This window comes from Dicentrarchus labrax, unplaced genomic scaffold, assembly GCF_905237075.1.
Source record: "Dicentrarchus labrax unplaced genomic scaffold, dlabrax2021, whole genome shotgun sequence".
Lineage (NCBI taxonomy): Eukaryota > Metazoa > Chordata > Actinopteri > Moronidae > Dicentrarchus > Dicentrarchus labrax.
The window spans coordinates 4,811,315-4,829,778 of NW_026136705.1; the positions used below are offsets into that span (position 1 = coordinate 4,811,315).

The 18,464-nt window shown below is 40.7% G+C and overlaps 2 protein-coding genes across 3 annotated transcripts; both read left to right on the forward strand.

The window, feature by feature from the left end:
• Nucleotides 1-1,087: 1,087 nt before the first annotated feature.
• Nucleotides 1,088-11,061, forward strand: LOC127363483 (vang-like protein 2). Its single transcript, XM_051399972.1, has 8 exons — nucleotides 1,088-1,262; nucleotides 4,440-4,681; nucleotides 5,028-5,151; nucleotides 5,238-5,845; nucleotides 6,948-7,084; nucleotides 7,475-7,610; nucleotides 7,833-8,079; nucleotides 8,382-11,061. Exons 2-8 carry the CDS (start codon nucleotides 4,611-4,613, stop codon nucleotides 8,637-8,639), a joined length of 1,581 nt encoding a protein of 526 aa, XP_051255932.1. The 5' UTR covers nucleotides 1,088-1,262; nucleotides 4,440-4,610; the 3' UTR covers nucleotides 8,640-11,061.
• Nucleotides 11,062-11,529: 468 nt separating this feature from the next.
• Nucleotides 11,530-18,323, forward strand: si:cabz01074946.1 (uncharacterized). Of its 2 annotated transcripts, none has more exons than XM_051401982.1 (8): nucleotides 11,530-11,640; nucleotides 14,746-14,952; nucleotides 15,033-15,143; nucleotides 15,425-15,694; nucleotides 15,819-15,947; nucleotides 17,141-17,173; nucleotides 17,253-17,291; nucleotides 17,395-18,323. In XM_051401982.1, exons 1-7 carry the CDS (start codon nucleotides 11,604-11,606, stop codon nucleotides 17,288-17,290), a joined length of 825 nt encoding a protein of 274 aa, XP_051257942.1. In that variant the 5' UTR covers nucleotides 11,530-11,603; the 3' UTR covers nucleotide 17,291; nucleotides 17,395-18,323. The 2 variants fall into 2 exon arrangements, with proteins under 2 accessions (XP_051257942.1, XP_051257943.1); XM_051401983.1 differs by having other exon boundaries at nucleotides 15,819-15,870.
• The last annotated feature ends 141 nt before the right edge of the window (nucleotides 18,324-18,464 follow it).

The window sequence follows — 18,464 nt, forward strand, 5'->3', positions numbered from 1 at the left end:
AGCCAGCAGACACTTTTATATATTTGGATAGAGAGAACAGATGATGAGGAGGGTCAGTGCAGGAAAAAAGTGAGGAAAAAAACAATAAAATAACATCATCTGTTCATAACAACTAAGACTGAGTATAGGCCTTTTTCACAGCACCATTCTGACATGAAATAGTAGGGTAAACTCAAGTGGTGGTTCTGGTCCATTCAGGTCAAACAGGTTGCTGCTATAGTATCATTGTTAACTAATATGACCTAATATTTCGTGTCAAAATGGCTGCTGTGAAAAAGGTCTATGGGTTTTTTCTCTGACAGTCGAAAGAAAGGGAAAAAAAATAGGGTTTAATTTAGTTTCATGCTTGGTGAAGCCTGAATGTGTCCAGCACTGTCGCTACAGTGGAAACGTGACCGGAAGTTGAGCATACTCAGCCAAAAAATAAAAGCCGTTGACGCTGCAAAAATATTCAATATGTTGAGGACAGATATCAGAATTTCAATACATAAGCAGTTATATTAATTAGTTTGAAAATATCCTGAATGTAGTTTTTTTCTATATATATGTGTGTGTGGTAAAACCGTATATTTATTAAAACTTGAAGATTTATATTTAAAAAAAGATCCCACCCAATATATCGAGGTTGTATCTCATACTGAACAGATTTCCTTCCAGATTTCCAGTAATGTAACTGTTAAAAGCCAGCAATAATTTTACCAATCGCCTTCTTTCTTTTTCTTTTCTTTTTTTTTTTTTTTTTTTTTTGAGGCACGCAAGGTTTGTTGCACTGGAAAATATCTTGTTTTATTTTGAAAATCTGTACCGGAAGCTGTGGATATACTCTCTCCAATTTGAACTCTCTCTCTCTCTGCCGGTGCTGGATGTTCTCACACACACACACACACACACACACACAGAGAGCTCAGCGGGGCTCCGCCACACAGCAGATGCTCCGCCGGGATGAGGTGCGTGTCGCTGCCTTTTGTGCGGCTCCGGTGCTCGAGAGTTGAGATGCGATTTGCAGCCGGAAAAAAAAAAACCAAAAACCCCCACTGCGTTCACGCCGAGGAGTCGAGTTACAAACCACAACGCTTTATGAATGAGCGCGGAAACCGAGGACAAACAAGAGTCGGGAGAAAGTGAATTTTGGAGCATTTGGAGGCACTTTTAGTCGGAAACGATCTGCTGCTGCTGGTGGAGGTGGTGTTGGAGGAGGAGGAGGTGGTGGTGGTCTGCTCTTTGTGCTGCGGGTCGCAGCCGTTTTCCTTTTGGGTAGAAAGGTAAGAGTCTCCTGCAGGGATTTACGGGTACAATGGGCTGTTAGTGTGTGAGCATGTATATAGTTCTACATGAGCTTTTGTGTTAAAATGACCCAAAAAAACAAACATTTGCCACCACTTTGCCCCCCCCCCTCACACACACACACACACATGTTATTACTCTGTTTGTCCACCTTCACTCGTCTGTGAGGACTGATGAGTTGGCAGATAACCGTATCGATCACAGATTGGCTCGGTGTGAACGCGTATTCCGGGTTTGCACAGTGACTTTTTTTTTCCTTTCACTTTATCCACATTTTCGCACTTTTACGCACTGTGTGGCCAAATGGACACCGCGCAGTCTGGTTTGCTCACGCACTTGTGAGTTGTTGTTTTTTTTTTTTTTTCTTTCTGTGTGGTCACCGGTCTGTTGCTCACTGCGGCATCACTTCATCCTGGGTGTGTTCTGCTTTGTCGCCGTGCTGTTGGATCGGTGCGTCCTCGGCGCGGCTGCAGCCTTTAACACATCGCTCACTGGTTATCTTTTATTTCTCTTTCCCCCCCCATGCTGCTGAGCGTGTGTGTTGGTAAAGGCCTCGAAGCCTGGGCTTGGGTTGTTTGCAGGAGTCAGCGTTGAGGCAGCAGCCACGCCTCGCTGGCCCACTGCCACCCTGAGGCCTGGAGGCCCCCGGGAGCCACTCGGGGAAAGCTGGTTTGAGCCCCGCAGCACCCACCTGAGGCTGCACGGCGAGAAACACCCACTTTAAACGAGATGTTTAATACAAACCTCAAACATTTCACTTATTAACAAACTTTTATAACCTTTTTTATTATAAAATAGAGGAATCTCACTCGTTTTTAAAGATACAACTCATAAAACAAGTGCAGATGTACTTTTAGGATCTTCTTAAAGCTTCAGCTACAGAACATCAGATTTAAAGTCTGGTATCTTCTGGTTGTTGTGGTAACAGTTTCTGTCCCTGGCCATCCTGTTAACGCCCTGCACGTGGAAACCTCTCACATCCCAGAGGATGCTGAACATGGATCGATCAGCTGTGGATTGATTGCAGTGAGGCTCAATAGTGGGATCAATGGGATTGACTGTCTCAGAGAGAGACAGGGTTGGTTTTATTTGTGTTTACGGTACAATAATAAAGTTAAAATCTCTGGTATTGTGCATTCTGACATGTTTATAGAGAACTGTTTTTGAAAGGGAGGCAACCGAAGAAGCCTGCGCTCTCTAAACATGTATTTTTTTAAATGAAGAATAACCTCCAAATCAGTCAGTCAGCGGTGTGCATTGTGTCGACGTCAAGGATTAAAGCTCTGTCTTTATTCTCATGCTCTTCAGTTGTGTCTGTCCCAAGATTTCCACCATTACACTCTCGGTTCCTGGCTTCCTGCTCGTGAGAAGAAAAAAAAAAGGCTTTCTAAGTATGCAGTGAAGACCCAAAGATAATTTTTTCACGCCACTTGAGTATCTGGGCCCTTGGGTCTGTGCGGTTTCCATTTTTAACCGAGAGAATGAGCTGCTCAGCTTGGCGTGACGATGTGACTAGCCCAGTATTTTGTCCTTTTTGTTGTTGTTGTTTTCCCCTGTACTAGAAACATTTTTAAATGTTTTATTGCATCTTCTGCCACTGCGGGACATAAACATTGTCGTAAAGCCATCCCTGTGTAGCTTTGTCTTCATGCTTGGGCTCATTTTCCTGCTGGAGAACGAACCCTCTCCCAGGTGGCAGGTTTCTTGCAGATGTGTAAAGCTTTCTCTGTGTTTAGCTGCGTTTGTTTCTCCTCCACCCTCTCAAGCCTTTCCGGGAGAGGTGGTACATTATGGAGGATGAGCAGTGTTTGGCTTATACTAAAGAGAAGGTTTAGTCTAATGGCCCAAAAAGCTCTGTTTTGGTTTCATCACACAGTACAACCATGTCCCAGGTGCCTTCTGAGACTGCTTTTTAAAGAGTGGCTTTACTCTTTCACTCCTATAAATGTGAGCTTTTGACCCCAGGTTTAAGGAAACTCGTTGGAATTGAAACACATTTTCACAGCTTTTTTTATGAGTGCAACCTTGTGTGACCCGCTAATATATCTGCTTGCTGATGTCCCAGCTGAGAAGTCCATGTGTGAATCACATGAAAGCTGTTACTGAACACTGTAGTGTCTAATGTGGAAGATGGACGCAAATTGAGAGCGTGAGGAGATTTGTTATTAGATTATGAGTCTGCTTGTTCTACGTCCAAATCGGAAAGTACCCTTTTTTTGGGGGGGTGGGGGGGTGATTGTCCATTTGAAAATCTAAAAATAGGGGGAAAAACAGATTCGTAGTCAGAGCAGGGGCCTGCTAAAGTGTCTCTGTCTTCTGAGGTGTGTATTTGAGGCAGAAGGAGAGGAGGGGGTGTAAAGTTGATGGTCTGGTTACCCCGGCAACTACCCCCCTCCTGTCCTTTCTCACCCCTAGCCTCCCATTCATCCCCATTGTAGTAGTTAAGCTCTGTTGCCCTTGGAGACCGCAGGGGACAGTTGGGGAATGTGGCATCCGGGCGAGTGTGTATCACATGGACCCAAAAAAAAAAACCCCCAAAACACAGAGATAAACCAACATAAGTAACAAAAAAATAAAACATCTTTTCTTTATTTGTATAAATGAGACACTGTGCACGGTCTCCAATGTCGGTTTTGTGCGGAGCTGGAACATTTTTAGAGCTACTCTGATGTTCTGCCTCCACTCCTGCATGTCGTGCACACCGGAGACTTGCAGCCCAGAATAGAAGGCGGCGTAATTGCCCTTTATTGGCCGAGAACACACTTGGGGCCAAATCACTTGAGTTTGCTCATAAAAACTCCCTCAAAGCGGAAGAATGGGCCCAGCCGCGTCCTGTGCGACTGAAAGCACACACACAGACACTTTCACACACTGCCGGTGCCAGCACTTTAACAATGCTGTCTCTCTTCTTGTTGCTGTTACTTGGTATGTTTCCCTCTGAGATGCTTTTATACCCGTCTGATATGACAAATTATCTCTCGCCCTTCCCTCTCTCCTCATTTCTCTCTCTGCCTCCCCTTCCGTTCACTCTCCTCTCTCCACTTTCTCCCTCTCACGCCATCTTTGGCCTCTCCCAAACTCAACCATTTCAACCATTTATCTTCCCGTCTCTCGCCATCGTCTTCCTCCCCCATCCTTTTCTTTCCTTTGGCCAGGCCTCCAAGATAGATTCCCTCAGGAGTAAAGTGGACTTGCTGCGCCTCCCTCTGGCCCTCTCCTCCAAGTCCATCAGCAATCGCAAGAGCCAGCTGGGCGTGGTCTGGGAGAAAGGCGGCGGCTTGGGGGCAGGAGGAGCCAGGAAACCCCGCCCACCGCCGGCCTCCGACATGGACAACGAGTCGACGTACTCGGGCTACTCCTACAAGTCGTCCCACTCACGAAGCTCCCGCAAACACAGGTAGTGGGCCGCAGATTGTACTGTATTCCAAGAAGGGCTGCAGCTAGTAATGCATTTTAATTATCTGCCGATTATTTTGTTGATCATAAAATAGAAAATAATTGAGTGATTAATTGATATTGAACGTAATTGTTAGTTGCAACCCTGAAATGCACCCCCAGATGCTATAATTGCATAAAAATTGACCCGTAGTGGCTTTGGGTTTAGCTTGCCAGATTAGCATTTGATCACAATGGCTATCAAATGATCAAATCAGTGCCTCGGGGTTTATATGTAAACGGGCACTTATTGTCTATTCATGGATAATAAACTACCCCTAACCTGTACACTTTTTCTTCTCCTCCAGGGAGCGGAGGGACAGGCATCGCTCAAAGAGTCGGGACATCGGTATCCGGGGAGACAAGTCGGTGACCATCCAGGCTCCCACGGAGTCGCTGCTGGACGCCGAGTCCACCAGAGGAGACGACAGGGTCAGAGTTAAATCTGAATCATTTAGCTGCGTAAGCTGTGCTCGACCACGTATCACCAACACTGTCCCCTCTCTCTCTCTCTTCAGGATGACAACTGGGGCGAGACCACCACGGTGGTCACTGGCACCTCCGTGGACAGCATCTCCAACGAGGACCTGACACGGCTCTCTAAGGACCTTGAGGACTCCTCGCCGCTGGAGTGCCGCCGGTATCTTGGCCCGGCGTTGGGCGCGGTCCTGGGGTTCTTTGCTCTCATCACTCCTCTGGCCTTCTTGGCCCTCCCACAGCTGCTGTGGCGGGACACGCTGGAACCTTGCGGCACACCGTGTGAGGGCCTTTACATTTCCCTGGCCTTCAAGCTCCTGATCCTCCTCATCTCCACCTGGGCGCTGTTTCTCCGCCCGCCCAGAGCCACTCTGCCACGCTTCTTCATCTTCCGCTGTCTGCTGCTGGCATTGGTCTTCCTCTTTGTGGCATCGTATTGGCTCTTCTACGGGGTGCGGGTGCTGGAGCCCAGGGAGACGGACTACAGGGGGATTGTGGGATACGCAGCATCTCTGGTGGACGCGCTGCTGTTCATTCAGTACCTGGCCCTGGTGCTTCTGGAGGTCAGACATCTGCAGCCTGCTTTCTGTCTGAAGGTTGTGAGGACCACAGATGGAGCTAGTCGCTTCTACAACGTGGGTTATCTCAGGTTGGTATATGTGGACTGTGGAACATCTGGAATATTCATTGTTTATTTTTTTCATTTTCGTTTTTTATTCCAAATGAGAAATCCACAATTGCCAATTGAAGGTCAGGGAGGTTATCTTTGCAGCCTTGTTTGTCTGTTATTAGCAGATGTATAAAAACCTCTTTATTTACTACCTATTTTCCTACATTTGTGCTAAATGCTACGAACTACAAAGACACTTTGAAGATGATTTAAAAGACGCACCCAGGATATGTAATAGCGACACTTAGTACCCTAAACATGTGGGTGGTGTTAGCCTAAAAGCCTTTTAAGTTTACAGCATGTCTACACAGAAAGTTTCATTATGCGTCATCCATCAGAGTTTAAACAAATATGCTTCTATTTCAATCAGTCCAGCTGCCTAATACCGTCGTCTTACTTGTGATAAGAGTATGCAAACGCAAGCCTCTGCTTGTGTAGACGTCGCCATATTGAAGTGTGACATTGCAACTGCAAGCTTGACTGCACTAGACAACCATATTTAGGTGATGCATGATGTGATACTTTTGTCTGTCTATAGGCAGCACTTCAGCAAAAATATAGTAAATGAATAATTCAGTAGTCATGTGCCTGAGTCACTTGAAATTCAGCACAGTTTGTCCTTGCACAACATTTTCAAACATTAGAAGAACAAATACAGACAATTGTGCAGGATTTTTTTTGGGTGCTGTCAAGTCTGAAAAAGATGATGATAATAATTATGTAATAAATACAAAATGAGCTCAGGTTGCCTGAAAATGAATGCTGAAAACCGCAACAGTCATAGATCATTCCTGTATGTTATAGCAACTATATACATTTTGTGTTTTCTAGTTACTTTCCTGCTTATCACTGTAATTTGCTTGATGATGGGATTCCCACAGTATCAGTAGACATGTCTCTTAATGCGTGCACAATGGCAGAGGCTGTTTCTACCTCAAGTGGTGCACCACTTCCTTTATCGGCGTATTTTGAGTGGCCATGAAACTGTCGGGTGGTCATGGCTGATATGCACCAGTAACAGCGCTTTGCCATTTTAAATGCTTAACTTCTCTTTTTTTTCCTCCTTCTCACGCTAACGCAGTATTCAGCGGGCAGCTGTGTGGGTTCTGGACCAGTACTACAGTGACTTCCCGGTCTATAACCCCGCCCTGCTCAATCTGCCCAAGTCTATCCTCTCCAAGAAGATGTCTGCCTTCAAAGTGTACAATCTAGGGGAAGGTAAAATGATCTTGTGTGCAGTATTTCATCTTTAATGTTTTTTTTCCCCATTCAGCCCGCTCTACATTAGAGCAATTCCTACCATGTGTATATTTTACAATTGTACTATGTCGCCTGCAGTAACAATGAGATACAGATGATCTACAGTACATCTCTGTGGTGTCTATGTAACTGACAGAAATGCTTCAGTTTAATTTTATACTAGCCAGAACTTAACAAATTGATAAACTGCCTTAAGGAAAAAATTCCCCCACTAAAATTATTTAATTGGTATGTAAATTCCCAAAATCATACATTGAATAAAAACGGCTATACTTTGCAGACATGCCCAGGATGTTCTTGCCAATTGGATGGATCGATCCTCTTTAATTTCAGTGTTTCTGTGTACAGAGAACAGCACAAATAACTCTACGGGGCAGTCCAGAACCATGGTTGCAGCCGCTGCTCGGAGAAGAGATAACTCCCACAATGAATACTACTACGAGGAGGCCGAGGTGGAGCGGAGGGTCCGCAAACGCAAAGCCAGGTGAGGACATATCTTCACAAATAATAAATCACACATAAAGATACGGACTGAATTTGCCCGAAAGTCACCAAAGTCTTTTAAAGCTGCAATATCTGTGGGTTCATTGCTACGAGCAGTCCTTTTCACATTAGTCATTTGACTCTTATGTAATATTTAATGTATAATGTTGATTAGAACAGCTTTAAGTTTGCGTCTCACTCACTCTGCCATTTCTCCTCCCAGACTTGTGGTGGCAGTAGAAGAAGCCTTCACCCACATCAAGCGTTACCAGGAAGAAGAGGCGACCACGTCCTCCCCGAAACACCCGCGGGAGGTGATGGACCCCAGGGAGGCGGCCCAAGCCATCTTTGCCCCCATGGCACGAGCCATGCAGAAATACCTCCGCGCCACCAGGCAGCAGTTCTACCACAGCATGGAGAGCATCATCAACCACCTGCAGTTCTGCATCACGCACAACATGACCCCCAAGGTAAGGAGGGTAGTTACAAGTGTCAAGGGATTCTTATTTTATTTTGGTTATTTCTATTTCTATAATATTTTAATCATCATTCCACAGCTGTGTTTAATTTATTGTATTTTATTTAGATTTTTGTATTTATTTTATGTGATCTTATTTGTTTGTTTTTTTTTTATTGTTTTTTTGTCAGTTACTTCAACAAGTATATTAACTCAGTTTACTATAAACTGATCATTTGTCCTCTTCATGTAAAAACTACGTTAAAGTTTTTCTGACAGTGTATTTATTGGTGCAACTATTCATGTGTGTCTCAGGCTTTCCTTGAGCGTTACCTCAGCCCAGGGCCCACCCTCCAGTACCTAGACACCAGCAGGGGACGCCAGTGGACACTAGTGAGTGAGGAGCCTGTGACTGCTGCTCTACGTCAAGGCCAGGTCTTCTCCCTGAGACGCCTTGACTTCTCTCTGGTCGTCACAGTGACACCCCTCCCCTTCCTGCACCTGGGCGAGGAGTTCATTGACCCGAAAAGCCACAAGTTTGTCATGAAGCTTCAGTCAGAGACTTCTGTGTAGGAGGAAGGTGATAAATAATGGACGGAAGAAAGAAGAAGGATGTTGGCTCAAAGTTACTAATCTTTGTGCTTTCAGGGTATCTTTTTTTATACCTTTTTGGAATTGCATAGTTATTTTTAATGATTTATATTTGTTTATAAGCGTGACATCCAAATATGCAAAGAAGACATGGCTAAAATGTCAGGAAGCTACAGAGAAAAAAATTCACGCCTGCAGAACTGCCCTATCTCTGACCATGTTCCTCTTTTCTGGTGAACAAGTGGACATTTATACCGAAGTGCTGACTCTTAACTTCTGCTTACACTGTTGACTCCTTTCAACTTCCATGGTACTGAAGAAATAGGGCTGTTTCTTAGAAGTGTTACACTACAGATTTAATGTAATGCATTGTTTTGATAAGAATTTGATTGTTTGGTTAAAAAACAACCCCATGAGTCTATAGATTAGATTTTCCCATGTACGATATGGACTGTCGGTGGGAAATAGTCTTATGAGCAGGAACACTGTACAGCTGACCTTTTCTTATGCAGACATGAGAGGCTTCACTTAAGCTCACTCTTAGCTAATTTTACTTCTTTTTTTCTCTTTTACTTGAACTTCTTGTGTGGCCTTTACAGGCTATAAAAGAATCTACTAAAAGGTCAGGCCTTCTCTCACCTTTTGTGCATTGACTGGATTCACTGACTGAATCAAATGGAGATGATGCTGCTTTTGAACTGCTTCCTCTATGTTTGATTCCGCTGAAAAGTTTACTGAAAAGTGGGCAGATAAACTTACCAATCTAAGTATGAAGTAAAAAAACACTGGATTGACTTGATGCACTGAGTATTTCATAATCAGTTTGTTGAACTATCTCCTGCTCAGGTTCTGTTGAACCACTTTTTTCTACAAATCCACCCACGGAAATTTGTGTAACGGCGTACACTTTAACGTTCTAAGCACAATGTGGGCACAGTATAGGAGACGAGTTTAAGTCCAGTATCCCTGGTAACAGATGTTTTCACACTCCAGGATAACACCGCCTAGTACCACCGATGTGCTTCTTTTTGGCAGCTTGATGTTAATTACTGTCTTTTTTTATATTTTTCGAGTGGGTGAATTCGTGTGTGTGATTGAGCAACTTGACAAAGTGGGGAGAGGCCCAAAAGCCCATAGGTCATTCCATCTATGTAATTTGATTAAAAATTAGTTTATTTTTTATGAATTTTCACACTTAAGGTACAATATAAATTAAATTGCAACCTTCATTACCAGACTGTGTGACCCTGTCTTATAGAAGTGCCCTATAAGAGAAACTCCCCTTGCAGTGGATGGTGAAAAAAAAATCAAAATGAATGCAGCAGAACCAGAGATGCAGTCCTTTTTTTTTTTATTATTATTATTCCACACATTCTTCTTCCTGGTTGAAACCTGACACCTACATTACCCACAATGCAACCCTACTGCCCACAGCACAGTTAGATATTTGGGTATGTTATGCTAGTAGCAGCTAATGTAGCCTCGAGTCTCAGGCAGAGATGAGGAGCCGTTTACAGAGGACTGGTAAGCTCACTTATTTTAAACTCCACACCCACAGATATTTTCCATTTCCAAACTTGTAATCTCCAACCCCAAGTGACGCCGACTCAAGTGACATCACTTGAGGCATTTTTTCCTACTTTTATTCATACTTCATTTCTCGAGCCGCAAAAGGCTTAATACGACTTATTTGACATATGCAGTTGTCACCAAGACTTCTGAACAGACATTGACGTGTAAACTCGTACTTTAAAGCAGCTACAAGGAACTTTTAATTTTATGTTGTTTATGGCGGTCCCAGTGGACAATAGTGGTAGTGTTCCGACCTGGTGGAAGGTGGTGGCATTAGGAATAACTTTATAGAAATAGCCAGTCTTCTCGCTGATGGTCTTATTTGTTTATGTAGGTCATATAGAAGCATCAGTATTAAACTGAGACTGTTTCATAAACGTTTAAAAACTCCTTATTATTAAAATAGTTGCTTTTCTGTTGATGAACTAACCGATTAATCGCTCCACAGAGTACTAGTTGGTTTCCTGAGTGTCTGGAGAAATAATGACGCTGCTGTACATACTAGGGGTCAAACCGGGCCCCCCAGCAGACTTATCCGGCCATGGATTGATACGTGTGCACATTTGTGTCTTTTGTCGCTCAAAGATGTCCTTTTATACACTACAGTTAGATTGTTGTGCCACTGACAAGCAGTTCACGTTTACATTTCAATGCAGTTTTCTAAGGTTGTATTTTTCCTGTTTTTCGATTGATCACTTTTTTTGTACTCGATTTAAGCTCCTAACACTTGTCTCTGAAGAAAGGTATCTTTAAAAGCAAGATTGTTATTTTTTTTTTTTTTGAGGACTGAGTTGATGTAAAAGGATTTTAATAAATCATCCCATATGAGTCACAGCTGTCTCCAGTTTTTCTTCTTCTTTTTATCTATTGGGGGTGAAGACAGGAAGTGTCACCGAGTGGGAGTATGAAAACCTAGAATGACGTGTAAAAAAAATTCCATTGTGTTCTAAATGTATTATACAACAACGTTTACCTATAGCTACTGGAATCCACCAAACGAAAGAAAAAAAACATTCCATGGCATAACTCAAAATACGGACACTACATAATAGAAAACATCTTTCTATTGTTCAGTCATGTTTGAAAGAAATAATCTATAGCATATTTACGCAAAAAAATACTCCATATGAGAATAAATGTGAGGGGAGTGTAGAATTGATCATACAACTAAAAATATTTTGTTACTCCTGGAAGACCGATACATGATTAATAATCTAATGCTTGTTTAAGTATTTCCAGGCCAAGCTTGTAATAAATGGTTTATGTCATGCAGCATGTGATTGGTGTTGGTGTTGCTGGATTTAAAAAAAAAAAAAAACAGGAAGCTTCAAAAAGCCTCTCTTCCGCTAGTTCTTCCACCATTTGTCAGAAACAATGCAGCTTCAAATTCTACTCTTACATTTGTTCCAAGGTAGGTCCTGTTTTTTTATCGAATGAAAATACCAGCAGCAGCTGATGTGTCAAACTTTCAAAAACGTTTAAATATTTAAAATGAGAAATGAAAATTTGGAGCAGAAAGTAGACGTAACTTCTTGAGGCAGATATACTATCTGGGGTTAGAAATTGATAAAACTGATCACAGACCAAATGTAAATACTCAATTAGTTTTTTACTCATCAGTTCAAATGTCTCGCTTGGGTTTGATTAAAAGTCAAAAGGAAGGGAATTGGTCTATAGCATATTGTTTATTCTGTTGAGTCATGTGTGACAAAAAGAAGGAAGAAGTAAAAAACTTTATGTATATAATTATGTCCTCTTTATTCCTACAACCTAATTGCTACTACGTATGTTGTATATTTTGTATGTTCTTAATAGTCCACTATGTGAGCATTTAGTCTAAAATGCTCCTGTGCTTCAGTCCATTCTCACAGGGACGCTAGCATGGCTGTTAGAAGTGAATGGTTCCTATCTTTGAATAGGAAGACTACATTTCCCCAATTATGCCGACCCTTATTTAGAAGTAAAGTTCACAGATCAGACTCCTTCCCTTCTGTTCTTTAAATCCTCCATGTGAGCACACTGTAAAAAAGGATTTTTGAGGGTTGTAAATATAAACCATGCAAATTGTCTAAAATTTACCAGATTATTCTAGTTATCAAAGAAACTATAAAATAATGGGTAAATTATACCTGCACTACCCATTTTTTAACAGTAACAAGTGTTACATGGAAAAATAGGGTAACATTTACCCAAAGCAACCGGTTCTACGCTGCGATGTGCGCATGCATCAGACCTGGATGAGCGGGATTAGAATTTTTGAAGGATGCCTGCTGCTTCCCGCTGCCGTCTGAACTGAAGGTAAACTCACTTTAATCTTTTATATGTTGCTGTGTACAATATCGCGAATGCATAGGACAGTTTAGGAATTGTCGAGTTGTTTCACAAGAGTTGTAGTCGGAGTGTTTCTGTGTTACGTGCCATGCATGCTTGAACCGAAAGTTTGAATCGGCGACAGCGCCGGTTGTTCACTGTCTAACGTCGGGATAAAACGCTGGAAATAACATAACCGTATAGGGACTTCAACAATCTTTAACAGTCGGAAAGTAGGGTTTGCGGTGAAATTTGTTCGCGTTCTGTATTTTACAATATTAGCAATCATACCGTTATGTGTGTTTGCTGTGCAGAGCCTCCACAGTGTGTTGATGGAGAGCAGTGTAGGCCTACTTTCCGCGCATCTTGTTAACATTCATTTCTCTTTAGTCATCCGCTAAATATATTTTCTAAATATATATTTTCACTCTCAAGTGGCTGTCGATGTTCTAAAAGACAGCATTAAAATGTCATTTGCAGTGAAGTTCTCCTCTTCCTCTCCTCTCCTCTCCTCTCCTCTCTGATCTCCTCTTCTCGCCTCTCCTCTTCCTCTTCTCCTTTCCACATTGCATCATGGAAAATGTAGATGTACCAATTGTGGAATGTTGAGCCTTTTAATGACACCTACTTTTATTGAATTGCTGATTAATACAAAATAAACTGCTTGAGTTGAAATAAATTCCTTTGACAAGATGATAAGAGTCAAATGTATTGGAACATCACCTCATATCATATATTTCAATTAAAATGTATATGTTTTTTGTTTTTTTCTTTTTAACATGGAGGACTGTGAGGACTACACAATCCAAACCATTAAGGTCATTGTGATCCATGATGTCATGGCTGAGGAAGATCCAGCAGAAGTGGCCATTGTCATTGAGGGAGACCAAGTGCTGACTGGGTGTGGAAATCGAACCAAGGCATGTGTGCTGCTCATGGGATTGATCTATGCCCTCAACCTTGAGTATTCCAAGATACTGAAAAATACCTTGGAAGTATTCCAGAAACTTTTTCTGGAGCTTGACGGAACAACACTTCTTAAGAAGGTCCACAGCCTCAAAAGCAAGCTCATGGAATGAACTGTTTATGTGAAAGTTCTGGCATACCTGACGTTTCTGATCTCCTCCTCTCCTCTCCTCTTCTCTCCTCTCCTCTTCCTCTTCCCCTCTTCTCCTCCCTGACCACAGCCTCAAAAGCAAGCTCATGGAATTAACTGTTTATATGAAAGATCTGGCATATCTGACGTTTCCCCTCTTGTTCTAATGAGGTTTTTCATTCATATAATTTCAGGAACTTGCTTCATATACATAGCATTCTGCAGAGCATAGCACTTAGTTTTTGTAGATGGACACAGTTGGATGGGGTTGTGTAATTTTTAATTTATTTTATTTTATTTTATTTTAGCAATCCTAAATACTTCAAACAAGTAAACATGATTTGTCTAGTTGTTCAGGAACAACATGGATTATATATTATTACATGTTATTATAAAACAGGTGTTTGAAATGTTTTGTGATCCTGTTGTGCAGAACGTTGCATATTATTTTAAACCTTTTGAACACTTTTGAACACTTTTGAAGGTGCTTCATCTCTCCCTTGCTCTACTCTTGTTCCCTGTAGCAATAATTTATCCTCAGGTGGAAATATTTTGTGATTTTGTGAATAAAAAACATTGACATCATCACTGTCTGACAGTAAGTTTTTGGGTAAATCTTACCTTCCTTGAATAAGTAACAGTTAATTACTCATATTAATAAATTATGAATAGTAATTATTAAGTAAATACCTATTAAGAATCAAGGGTTAATATTACCCATTTTTAATGAGTAATTAGTTGTGGAATGTACTGAGAAATATGAGGTAAACTTTACTTAATTTATTTGAGTATTTCATAGCTTTTGATTTAAGGTAATCTTTACTCAAAATATGGAGTCAAATATACCCAAACAAAGTGAGTGCAAATTGTTACCTCAGTTTTATTGGGTAAATTCTATAGGTTGTTTTTTACAGTGCAGTTAAAAACATGGAAAGACCAAATGCTGCTGAAACTAAAACTGTTGTTTAGTAGTCTCGACTATCTTTGAATGTAAGCACAAACCAGCTGTTTCTATGTAAGTGTTGCTTTTTCTTCTGCTCATTTCTGTATAAAACCTGAGAGAACTGGGTATAATGGCTGTTAAAATTGTTTTTTTTCTTTTTTTTACAGTGGCACTGGTTGAATCCCTCGAGGTCCCTGGGTACCTTGGGGATACTGTTACCCTGCCCTCACAGGCCAACTCTTCATGGACCCTTTCCAAAATTGAGTGGTCAGTATTTTCCAACACCACTTGGATAGCCACCTATCGCAATGGGAGGAAAGTTACTGAGCGGTTCTACCTGTATAAAGGGAGACTTAGACTCAACATCACCTCAGGTAAGACAAACAGATCGTTACTTTATTTCTCTCTTGACAGTATCTGTTCTGTTCTTGACAGTTTTTTCTGTATTCATTAGGTGACTTGATGATCCGTAATGTGAACACAATGGATGCCATGGAATACAGTGTCAACCTCATCAATACTCAAGGACAGAGCAGCGTAAAAAAGGTTAAGCTCATAGTGAAACGTAAGTGTCACTAGCTTACTGACTGAAATTTTGGCTTTGTCAGGCGGTTAAATATGCTTATGTGAACAAAAGTATTTTCACACATTGTATTTTCAAAGTTAGCCAGCTTGACTTGGTAGAACAGTCCTAAATGAAATGAGACAGACTTTATTTTTCCCTCTTATCTTTAATGCTTTTTCTTACTCAGCTGTTTGCATTGCGATTTTCTCACCGAGTTCAGCATGTCCCTAACAAAAACATTGATTACATCTAATCAACATTTCCAATTTAATCTTTTGCAGAACTCCCCCAGAAACCGAACATAGAGAACGTCACTACAACATCTACAAAAGGAGGCTGCTGGGTGGGACTGATTTGTTCTTCACCTGAGATAGGTGTTGACTTGTCCTGGAAGGTCGAACCTCCGATTGTGAATGTCTTTGACTTGAGCAACTCTGGCAACTCTGCACTTTTAGCATTTATCAACACCAAAACCACACATGTGAAATTCTCCTGCATCTCCAGAAGGGCTACGGACCAAACCTCAAATGACATCACTTTAAAGTGTGATGGTAAGGACACAATGGACTTAAATGAACATTTGTACGTAACAGTATGTTGAGATACAAGGGCTGTAACAGGTTAAATTCAACAAGTTATCTTAATTATGTTGTTGTCTCCTCCTTGTTGTTTCAGATGACCAGCCTCAGCCTGGGCCTTCACCTCAGCCACAACTAATTCTACACAGGTGTAGACATTTTGCTTTCTTCATTGGAGGCATACTGACAGTTTTAGTGCCAGTCATTTTGATATGCTGTTTCAAAGGTGAGAGCAAAACATCATCCTTATTTAAAAATTCGTCTCTGTCCTCTTACTCCAGAAGTAGGTCACAATCTCATTTAAGCTTGCTCAAAGACGCACAGTGGAGGTAGCATACAGCTTTAGCATTTTCTAACTTTTTAACTTTTTATTATATTATTTAATCTGGTAAAGAAGCATCAAATCTTGCTTAACTACTACATTAAATTACTTTGTCTATTGTGACATTAAGCAACAACAGTATTAAAACAACTGCAATATAGAGAAGAATATTAATTGTTATACCATGGTCTAAGTGAATACTTGATTCTGATTGGCTGCTGAGTGTCTATCATTACCTGATGTAGGACACCTACTAAGTAGTTCCAGTGAAACGGTTCACCACTCTAAATTATTGCGCTGAAATACATTTAATGAAAACAAAACCTGAATATCTTAAAAACATATCTCACAACACTGAGCATCGCATCAGTCCTTAAGTTCTATATCCTCCGAACACCCCAGGATGGCATCTGTAACACACAAGCCCCTACACTGCCCCTCTGAACTCATGGATAAGGCAAGCGATCATCTCGCATCCCATTAGCTTTTCAACTCGCTAGTTCAGGCTGCACCGGCCAGTACACATGGCCTATGATTTGTTCGTGAAAATCTTGATATTGATTTGGGAACAGTGTCATTACTCCACGTCATCTACTACTTCCTGAAAATTGATGCCTCGTTGGCCATTATCCCTTCCACAATTTAGGCTCAAACTGCATGTATGTCATCTCTGGTCTTCCTGCAAAGGACAAATTTGTGCTGGAGAATTTTTACAAACGTTGAAACCTTCATGCTTTTAAATGCGCAATGCAAAGCACATCAGTTAACATTTTTCGCAGTCAACAATTTTACAAAAAACGTATAAGACAGTCTACATTTTCTGGAGGAGCTATAATCAATTTCAGGATAAGAACACCAACATTTGCTATCCTGGCTCAGAATAAATAAATCAGTAGGTTTCATACCAAATTGGGGGTTTATAATTTTTTGTTTAAAATTAACAAAAAAAAAAAAAAGGAGGGGGGGGGGGATATAACACATTTTTGGCAAAGGGTGGACCCCCTCTATTGTTCTATTGTGGTAATAATAAAGACTGTTTAGTTCTCAAGCAATAATTACAACATGCTGACATGTTTTTTTTTGTATTGTTTTTAAAGAACAAATCATACGTGCATGGGAATATGTCCGAGGTATGTTCTTCATTTAGTTGTTCAAAATTTCAACAACAACTACTACAAAAATTAATTTGTATTCTCGTTTATTTTCCAGGAAAACTGTTTTCAGCAAAACATGAAACATCAGCTTAAGGTAAGCTTCTGTATCCGTTTTGACTGTCCGAGCGTTTGTAGAAATGAATGGTAACACAATGTCACGATTCTGAGAAATGACAAAGTTTCTCTCTCCTCCCTAGAATAAGCGTAACGAACAAGCCATAAAAGTTTTCAGGAGGACAACATCATGTCTGAAGATGTCTCCATAAGTGTTTTGTACTGGTAAAGCTAAAAACATGCACTAGTGAGTAATTACTTATTTATTAATCATTAATAAGTAGGTAGTGAATAACTACAACAGGGGGACTATATGACAAGTAGCTAGAGAATCATTGTAAATATCATTCTTGTACAGCTTCAGATCTTTCTATCTTTATCTTATATTTCAAAAGTAAAAACTTACTTGGCAATAAACCCGATTCTGATTCTGATTCTGATTCAGAATCTTTAAATTCACCAGTAAAAACTCTGTAGTTACTTGTCATAATCATTAATTAGGGATTACTTCTCCTGAGGGGTCACAAAAAGAGACTGATGATTAAGTTATTAGTTGTTAATAGTTTTGTGCCACTCAGCAGCTGGTTCAGAGTTAATCAGGAATCACCCACAAAGAAAATGGTTGATATTTATGAAGTAATCATTACCTGATGATTCCTTAAAATAGTATCTCCCAGTCAGTGCTTTAATAAATCACCATCCACTATATAGACCTTCATTCAGAATTATAACTTCTTATTGATGATTCAGTCATTGTCTGGTCATCCTCCACTCGTTCCTTACTCAGTAAATTTTGTGTACCATATTCATTTTATAAATAAATAAACAACATGCAATTGTTGTATGTTTATTTATAAAATGAAACATGCAATGAAAGAAATGAATGTATTTTCAGAGAATCTACACAGGGTAGGAAAATGAAAACCAGAAGACTTCAATTGTACATATGTAAACGATAATATATGTGTGTGTATGTGTGTATATATACACGCACACATACAGATTTGTATTGTATGTGTGTATTTTTTTGTGTATAATCACCTGAAAATAAAGAATTTCTGTGTTTCTCTTACCTCAGAATGAGCTGTTTTTTTTACTGAGGGAGTGGGTTGCCTTAGACAATTTGAACCACCATGTTTTTACAGTAGCCCAGAATGGACAAACCAAACACTACACACGTAGAAGGGAAGCAGCATTCACTTAGCTACCTTTT

What these genes read in the sequence shown, in the direction of transcription:
- LOC127363483 (XM_051399972.1), top strand. Translation starts at nt 4,611, where the DNA reads ATGGACAACGAGTCGACGTACTCGGGCTACTCCTACAAGTCGTCCCAC. An exon ending in CGAAGCTCCCGCAAACACAG is followed by an intron (nt 4,682 to 5,027) that starts GTAGTGGGCCGC and finishes CTTCTCCTCCAG; the next exon opens with GGAGCGGAGGGACAGGCATC. An exon ending in GTCCGCAAACGCAAAGCCAG is followed by an intron (nt 7,611 to 7,832) that starts GTGAGGACATAT and finishes TTCTCCTCCCAG; the next exon opens with ACTTGTGGTGGCAGTAGAAG.
- si:cabz01074946.1 (XM_051401982.1), top strand. Translation starts at nt 11,604, where the DNA reads ATGCAGCTTCAAATTCTACTCTTACATTTGTTCCAAG. An exon ending in TAGACTCAACATCACCTCAG is followed by an intron (nt 14,953 to 15,032) that starts GTAAGACAAACA and finishes TGTATTCATTAG; the next exon opens with GTGACTTGATGATCCGTAAT. An exon ending in TTTGATATGCTGTTTCAAAG is followed by an intron (nt 15,948 to 17,140) that starts GTGAGAGCAAAA and finishes TTGTTTTTAAAG; the next exon opens with AACAAATCATACGTGCATGG.